The sequence below is a fragment of the Suncus etruscus genome, chromosome 14 (assembly GCF_024139225.1).
Source record: "Suncus etruscus isolate mSunEtr1 chromosome 14, mSunEtr1.pri.cur, whole genome shotgun sequence".
NCBI classification, from domain to species: Eukaryota; Metazoa; Chordata; class Mammalia; order Eulipotyphla; family Soricidae; genus Suncus; species Suncus etruscus.
The window spans coordinates 29,991,015-30,000,197 of NC_064861.1; the positions used below are offsets into that span (position 1 = coordinate 29,991,015).

A 9,183-nucleotide genomic window follows, 5' to 3' on the forward strand; every position below is an offset into this window, starting at 1 on the left:
TATTATGACCACTTTCAGAAAACGGAGTGAAACAGGCAAACAGAACAATTAGGACACACACACACACACACACACACACACACACACCAGGTTCACACAAATGCCAGAAGTCTTTGAGTTCATCTAGATGCGGACTATCCCCCAACATTTTTCCCCTTTCCTAGTCTCATCATCGCCACATCCAGGAACTTCCAATTAACTTAAACTTAAACCCCCCTATGTAGAACTATATTCACTTGCCCCAAAGCAGGGAGCACAGGTGAAATGGAGGGGGTGAATGGGTCTAGGGCCCATTCACCCAGAGGGCCAGATCTGGTGGACTCAGCGCCCCTCCAGAAAGGAAGAGGGATCCTTGACAGTCAGCACTGAAGACAGAAGTTCCAGCGGGCATCACAGCCAAGGCACCCCCAAGGAGCGCTGAAACTTGCCCAAACCAGCTTCATTTTAGTTTTATCCCGGAATCTGCTACTATTTCTTAGAGATTTTCCTTTGAGACAAAGCTAGAGGTGTCTGCTTGGGGCTTGAGCCTCCTAAACGGACAGGGCAGACGCACCAGCACCCCGAGGACCAGGAAAACCCAAGGGCGCGCACAGGAGAAGCTGACCGTTTGGGTCCTAGAGATTCAATGAGCTGGAAAGGCTAACCCGGGACCCCATTAAGGAAGCAAGATGTTGTGCTCTTTGAGGGAAGGGGGTCAGCACTCCTGAATTTACTCCATCCTATATTTACTAGTAGTCTTCCCGGAGTGTATCTATCCAGAAGTTGCGGGTGGTGGTGGTGGGATCAATATACCACCCAAGATGCCACCTGGAAAGCTGTGGGTTCCTTGACTCTTTTTCACTTCCCCTCTACTTCCATGCCCATCCTCGCCAGGCTTCAGCTTAGCGAACCCGTGTGCTTACAAAAGCTGCGCGATGCCAAGTGTCCAAGCAACATTCATCTTACCACCTAAGTGCAAACCTAAGTCCGACTCTACAGATGGAGAAAGCGAGGCAGCGAGAGGTCAGACCTCATGCCCTCTGCCCCGAAGTGACCGCTCAGCGTGCGCTGCCCCCGCAGCTCCCACACGCTCACCACCGAGGGAGGTTGCAAAGTGTCTGAACCGCGCCGCCGAGCCGCAGGCCGCTCACACTCCCTCTCCAGCCGGCGCCCCGCCTTCCCGTCCCACCCCAGCGACTGGCACCCGGCCCCTCCCCGGGAGGAGCGTGCCTGGGCCGCTTAATCGCCGGCCGCCCCCGCCTCCGTCTCCCTCGCCGCCCGGAGACGCCCCCGTCGGCTTAGCCAGGGTCTCCGGCTCCCGGGGCCCCGCGCGCGCACGGCCGCTGATTGGCCCGCGGTAATTACGGGCACGCTCCGGGCGGGGGGGGGGGGAGAGGCGGGGGCGGCCCCCCGCGAGCATACATTATGCAAATACCGGGGCGCCGCACGGGGCTGACCTGCCGCCTCGCTCCATTCACGGGGGCTGCCTCGGGGGCGGAGGTGGCGAGCGCGCGAGGGGTGGGGGGCGCGCCCATTGTTGCGCCGCGTACTTAAGGGGGTCCTGAGGCCGGTCGGTCGTGTGCCTCACTCGGTGCTCACACGAGCTGATCTGATCGCTGGCGAGATCACTCGGGAGACCGGCAGGCCGCGTGTGCGGTGCAGGCGAGGCGAGGCGAGGCGAGGCGTGGCGAGGCCAAGGTCCCCGGTGCGCCCTTGCGCCCTCCAGGCTTTACGCGCCCCAAGCGGGCACAGAATAGCAGCCCCTTCAGGCCGTTTGCACACGTAAGTGCCCCCTTGCACCCCCAGCAGCCCTTACCCCGCAGCCTGCGTCTCTCGAGAGTCCCTCCCGTCGGGCCTGCCAAGATGCCAGGCTCTCTGGAGACGTGCCTCTCGGACCTCGACGGCTCCAGCAGTAGCAGCGCCAGCAGCAGCGCCAGCGACCTGTCGGGCTTCATCACCGACGAGGAGGACTGTATCAGACTTCACCCTCCAGCCTCCGTCTCCGGGACGCCCGCGCCTGCCCACGGTGGGGCCCCCGGCTTGCCCCAGAAGCCCGACGTGGTGCCCGGGACGCAGGATGAGGAGCAGGAGCGGCGGCGGCGCCGGGGTCGAGCCCGAGTGCGCTCCGAGGCGCTGCTCCACTCGCTGCGCAGGAGCAGGCGCGTCAAGGCCAACGACCGCGAGCGCAACCGCATGCACAACTTGAACGCGGCGCTGGACGCGCTGCGCAGCGTGCTGCCCTCCTTCCCGGACGACACCAAGCTCACCAAGATCGAGACGCTGCGCTTCGCCTACAACTACATCTGGGCGCTGGCCGAGACGCTGCGCCTGGCAGACCAGGGCTTGCCCGGGAGCGGAGCCCGGGAGCGCCTCCTGCCGCCGCAGTGCACCCCCTGCCTGCCCGCACCCTCGAGTCCCACCAGCGATGCCGAATCCTGGGGTTCGGGGGCCGCCTCCTCTCCCGGCGCCGCCAATGCCTCGCCACTTTCTGATCCCTGTAGCCCTGCCGCCTCCGAAGATTTCGCCTATGGCCCGGGTGACCCCCTGTTTTCTTTCCCAGGCCTGCCCAAAGACTTGCTCCACACGACGACGCCCTGCTTCATCCCGTATTAGGTTCTTCTGGACCCGCTATTTCTTCCCCTGTAAAAGGACAGTAGATGGGTTCCCAGCTTTGGCCTCCTGGCCCCTAGTTCAGAAGGAGAAAGCGGGGGTGGGATGGGTAAAGGATTGGGAAGGTGGGTAATACCTGAGCCGCTGGTTAGGCCGCTGTGCCCTCAACTCGCCTTGGCTGCCCCTCGGTTTGTTTCTCCAGTCCTCAACCCCGGGCCCCTCCAGCCCGCCCCTAGACGGCCTTTCCTTTTGCACTTTCTGAACTCCACAAAACCTCTTTTGTGGCTGGCTCCGACCTGACCCCAGCCACCACTTCAGTGTGATTTAGAAAAGGGACAGATCAGCTCCTGAAGACGAGGTGAAAAGTCAATTTTACAATTTGTAGAACTCTAATGAAGAAAAACGAGCATGAAAATTCGGTTTGAGCCGGCTGACAATACAATGAAAAGGCTTAAAAAGGAGAGACAAGGAGTGGGCTTCATGCATTATGGATCCCGACCCCCACCACTGTAGGCTTGCTCTAGGAAGCAGCGAGACTCTTGCGTAGCTATTCAGGATATGGGCTGGAGAATACTTTAATTTATTCAAGATATTTCATTCATATGAAAATGTATTTTTGTACATAAAGAGTTTATTCTATTATGAGCTATCAAAGTCTACATTTTTGTATTGCAGGTGCTTCGTGTAAATAAAAACTAAGTCAACAACAACAATAACAAGCCACCAAGTTTCTTGCCTAGTGTCAGTGTCTCTCTGGTGCTTTTTTTCCCCCCTTCCCTGGCGGCTCAACCACTAAAGTGAAACATTATCCCCAACCTACCTCCAAACCCTCCAGTCCCGTTTCAAAAACAATTTAAAAATAAAATACACCCTATTTCCTCTAAGAAACGGATCAAGCAGATTGAAAGCAGCATTTGGGATCCATCCTTTTCTTTCACCTTGTAAACACAAGGCTGATCTTTGAGGCTCTCCATAAGCCAATTAAGACTTTTTTTTAGCGGGGAATTAGTCCCGGATATGCAGCTACCTGTAGAGGTAGGGGCGGTGGGAGAGTCTTTCTTTTGAGGAACTCCACATCAGCTGGCTCTGTGTTTCAAAGAGAGGGGATTAAAAAGATCAATACAGTGTGACCACTGGCTAGGAAGTTCCAGTGACAGGTGGGCCCAGCCTGGGCAAGCAGAAAGGTCCACTCTGGTAGCAGCCTATTTGGAGGGGGGAATTGATTTGTAAACAATGCCTCCAAATTGTTGTCCATTGAGGTTGGATCACCCTGGCTGTGAAGTGTGGGATGAATTACGGGGGTGTGGTGGTGTTTCCAGGTGGGTGTGCAGCTGCCTAAAACTGCGAGTGACGGACCCTGTACTACTCCATGCAGCCCCACCATGCACCCCCCCCCAAACATGCTGAGTCCACTGGGAGGAGAGGGGGATATGCCCAGTGCTCGGGTCCTGACTTGTACAGCCAGTCCTCAGGGGCAACCGTCAAAGCTTTTCTTCGTTGCCAGAGAAATCAGCTGCCCAAACCCAGCAGGAAATTTTCTGACTGCTGAATATTTGTCTGCTGTCTAACAATTATCTTACAACTGGCCAGTAGTGGGTTTTGCTTTAAATTTCAGAATGTGCCTAAGTACAAGACATAGTTACCAAAAATACAAGTGCTGTTTGTTTCCCTTATAAGATATTTTCCTTCATAGCACTGCACTGCCTCATCTCATGAACATAATTACTTAGTAGAAGGAGGTAGATGTAGGGTCAGGAAAATAGATATTGTTCAGTGTTGAAGAAATCATATCTGTTTAGGAGGTGCAAAGAAGCAGAAGGTCAGAAAGAAGGCTACTAAGAGCATCCCCCATTGTGGAAATATGTTTTCTTTCATCTACAGGCCCTAATGAGTTAGATCCATGGAGTTATATACAGGGTGCCCAGCAAGCATTGAACTCCCCCCCCCCACATAGGCAAGAACCCCTCTTTCAGATAAAAAAAAAAAGGCTCCTTTTAAAAAGGTTCTGGTGAAGGGCGAGGGAAAGAAGAAACTGGATGGCTTTTCCAACTACACTACAGCAGCAACAACAGCAGCAACAACAACAACAACAACAAACCCCTTCAGAAGTTGTGAAAGCTCAGAACAGGTCTCTCCTGTTAAAAGCTTGAAGGAAAAAGTTGTGTCTCTTGAATGACCCTGCCCAGGGCCCCACTCTATTGTCTGTCTCAGAATTAATTCACTCTACTAGCTTTGCATTTTCTCATAGCAAAGGGCAGGAACAGTCTGCATCAGATTTTCTGCCCTTCTGTGCACAGAATACCCAGAAGTGACTTCTTTTGGTTTTTCTGAGGTGCTCAGTCTGGATCTACAAAACAGACAGGTCTCCTAGGGAGATTGTTCAGCCATGGTGTAGATGCACGTGTCTGGGCCAAAGGAAAAGAATGGACTATTGTGGTATCATTGTCCAAAATCTTTGGGAAAGCCACCAGCAAACAAACACTCTGAACTGCCTAAACTGCAGGAGAAGTTCTGGCTCATACAGCTGTAGAGGGCTACACAGAAAATAGAAACAGCACTGCCCCAAGACTAAAGAAAAGGAAGTGAAATTATCAACTCTATTGTCAACATAGACTTACTAGTCAAGGTGTAGGGCCCAAACAACATCCATTGAAAAAAAAAATCTTTAAGAAAATTTCTTTCACCACCATCTCCAGCCCCATCCATTAATACCGGCCTTCTAAGGAGGCAAGGGCGGAACTGGAGTGATAACACAGCAGTGGTAGGGCATTTGCTTTGCACGCAGGTGATTCAGGATGGACCCGGGTTCGATCTCCTGCATCCCATATGGTCCCCCAGCCAGGAGCGATTTCTGAGCGAGGAGCCAGGAGTAACCCCTGACCGCCACAGAGTGTGGCCCAAAACAAAACAAACCTCCAAGGAGACACCCTTGGAGTGTCTTGCACGAGACACCATGCAAGTGCGCATAGCACACGCATACACACACACACACACATACACACACACACACACACTTCATCTTTGGCCATGGGCAGGGAACATCTATATAAGGTTTTCAAGCAGCCCTGCCTAGAGGAAGGATGAGTAATTTGAATGTAGCCAAGCAGAGGGAATTTGCAAAAGGTTTGGTGCATTTTCTTGGCAGGAATTGGGGTGTTTCGACTTGAGTATGCAAGACTAAATGCTGGGCTGGGATCCCCTTATGAAAAAAAAAGTCTCTTCATCAATCACAACTGGCTAGAAAGATCCTACACAGTCTCAAAAATTAAACTTTCTTTAGAAAATGTCTGTGGTTGCATTAATTCACTTAGGCCAGGCAGAGAATCTCAGCTCCTATGCTCTATGCCACAAAACATTAATGGTTCAGACTAGAGCTTGGAAGGTGCCACTGATAACTTTTGTTTACTGTCCGTATACTCCACAAACCAAGAAGGAGCCCAGGATAGACCTTACTTTGGAAGCTGGTACCTCCCAGAGATGTTGACAAAATTATGGCTCTAGCATTGAGTTTACTTGCTGCCAACTGGGCTGGTAGCAAACAGAACATTGGGATGGAACTCAGTTTATGTCACCCTTTGTGACAATTATTAAAACAAGTGTTGGATTTAGTTGAAGTCCTTTGTATCCTTGACCAATATGCTTGCTTCCAGTCTTTAAGATTGAGAGAAAGCTTGTTGACAATTTATGCCAAGGTGGTCTCAAGTCACTGAGATACATTCAAAAGATAGATAGGCTTAGTGGGATACTACTGCTTTGTTAACTCATTTTTGTTTTGGGTCCACACCCTGTGGCTTTCAGAGCTTACTCTGGGCTCTGTCCTCTGGGATCACTCCAGAGATCTTAAATGCAAAAAAGCTCATTGTTATTGAGATAAAATTAAAAAAGCTCATCATAAAAATTATTGTAAATGTATAGTAATACATGAAATTAACTAATTGTGATGAACATTTTGTAATGTATAGAAACTTTGTTATACATTTACATTATATAATCTATGTTGTATTTTTAAACACAGTATACACATATAAGTTGCTTTATATCTAATAGCCTGTTATCAATTAATTTTATTACACATAACCATTTAGTTTCTTTTTCATCACAGGTATTACCAAAAAATGAAGAAAGAAGAAAAAAAGAAAGGGTAAAGTGTTAATAATACACTTAATTAAAGTTAAGACATAGTAGGAAGGCTAAACAAATCATCTGATAGTCAGTGCAGAAGCTATCTCTAGACATTGGGTCTAAAAGTCCCAGGCCAGAGTGACTTTAGTCATTTAGAGAGTACTTGGGACAAGAAGGGAAGTAAAAGAGAGAGGGAAGGAGGAAGAATAAGATAAGAAAAGGGAAGCTCTCTGGAGCATGTAGAAGAATGGTTGAAAACTGAGGGGAACCAAGAGAACTGGAAAAAGTTCTCTAGAATTTTTCTCAAGAAAATCACATTGGGGCCGGGCGGTGGCGCTGGAGGTAAGGTGCCTGCCTTACCTGCGCTAGCCTAGGAGACGGACCGCGGTTCGATCCCCCGGCGTCCCATATGGTCCCCCAAGCCAGGAGCGACTTCTGAGCGCATAGCCAGGAGTAACCCCTGCGCGTTACCGGGTGTGGCCCAAAAACCAAAAAAAAAAAAAAAAAAAAAAGAAAATCACATTGTCAGAAGGGGCCGATGAAGGGCTGGAGTGATAGCTCAGCGGTAGAGCATTTGCCTTGCACATGGCCGGCCCTATATGGACTTGAGTTTGATTCCCAGCATCCGATATGGTCCACCAAGTCTGCCAGGAGTGATTTCTGAGAACAGAGCCAGTAGTAACCTCCAAGTGCTGTTATTGTGGCACAAAAACAAGAGAGAGAAAGAGAGAGATATGAAAGAGAAAGTCTGGTATACTGAAGTAAGGAGCAATAGTGAGAAAAAGCAAACCACGTGCAACTCCTTCTGAGATAGATATTCCTTCATATTAACTACTGACAGGAGAAGAGACCAGAGTATAATGATTCATCTTGGCCCCTAACATTCCTTCACATATGCCATCCAACATTGAATTAAAAATTACAAGACACAGGGCAGGAGCAATAGTGCAATGGGGAGAGCATTTATTTTGTAAGTGGCATCTCTAGGTTCAACCCCAAGCACCCCATAAGTCCCCCAAACCTCTCAAGAGTAATTTTTTAGTGTAGAGCAGGAGTAACCCCCTGAACACTGCCAGGTGTGACACCAAAACAATAAAAAAATGACACAAAAGGGTAAAAAACCAAGATACTCCCACAAGAAAATCCTAGATGTTGAAATTTTTAGATAGAAAACTGTAAATGCCTAAAATTAATATGTAGGAATTGTGAACTGCATGCTTGTACTATGCAGGATTACCAGAGAAATAAAACCATCAGTTGTATGGGGGGACCATATGGGACGCCGGGAGATCGAACCACGGTCGAGATCTTTCCTTGACTAGCGCTTGCAAGGCAGACACCTTACCTCTAGCGCCACCTCGCTGGCCCCTAAAATCAATTTCTAACCCCAGCAAGGGAAAGGTCCAGAGACAAAAGTACGTCTGCATTGGTCTTTGTTTGGGGTTGATAGCTGGGTGTCACCTTATACCTTACATGCTATATTCTCTCTTACTTTTATAATTGAAGCATATTTCTTATAGATAATATAAAGTTGGATCTTTGAGAAAGTGATATTTTTGAGGGGTTGCTGTTGAGAATCAAACCCAGTGCTTTACATAAAACAAGCACTCAACTGCTGAGGCCCTATCCTGTACTCATCATCTTGCTTTTTTATACCTTGTGAATTTTAATGTAATTCACACTTGGTATTATTGTCAATATGATTGATAATTTTAATATCAGTATGACTAAATTTAAATCTATAGTCTTTGGGGACCAAGGAGATAGCACGATGGATAGATAGCTTGCCTTGCACACAATGGACCTGTGTTCAATCTCTGGCAAAGCATGTCCCCAGAGCTTAGCCATGAGTGATCCTTCCAAACAAAACCAGAATTAAGTTCTGAGTACTGCTGAATGTGACTCACCCCTCACCTCAAAAAAAATTGAGAAAAGGAAAAACATATATCATACAAATCTTTATGAGTGTGTGTGCCTGTGTCAGACATCAAACATACAAGGCATTATAAGATGTCTACAACGGAGTTACATTTCTAGTATATAGTAAGATGTTTTTATAAAAGGGACTATGATGGTAGGAAGCTTGCCACAAATAGCGGGGGGAGTGCAGTTGAGTGCAGAGAATAGACTACTATCACAATGATAATTGGAAATGATCACTCTGGACAAGAACTGGGTGCTGAAAGATCAAGTGATATGCATGATAGCCCTTTAGAGAGAGAAATAGAGAGAAGCAAAATGTCTTTCACAGAGGCAGGTAGGGGGGAGAGTGAAGGAAACTGGGGATACTGGTGATGGAAAATATGCACTGGTGAAGGGTGTTGAACAATGTATGGCTGAAACTCTTTCTCCTTGTTGGTGTCTTTCTCAATCTTGGGAAGCCTATACAGCGCCACTGAAAAGCAAAACCAAACAAATACAAAAACAGCATAATGTACTATATTATTAGAATAATTTCTACTGCAAAGTGGA

General features: G+C 48.6%; 1 protein-coding gene across 1 annotated transcript; it reads left to right on the plus strand.

Annotated features, from left to right (window-relative positions):
* The first annotated feature begins 1,842 nt into the window (after positions 1-1,842).
* Positions 1,843-2,592, plus strand: NEUROG1 (neurogenin 1). Its single transcript, XM_049786785.1, has one exon. It carries the CDS (start codon positions 1,843-1,845, stop codon positions 2,590-2,592), a length of 750 nt encoding a protein of 249 aa, XP_049642742.1.
* Positions 2,593-9,183: the final 6,591 nt, after the last annotated feature.

Coding starts and splice junctions, on each gene's coding strand:
- NEUROG1 (XM_049786785.1), top strand. CDS start 1,843: ATGCCAGGCTCTCTGGAGACGTGCCTCTCGGACCTCGACGGCTCCAGC.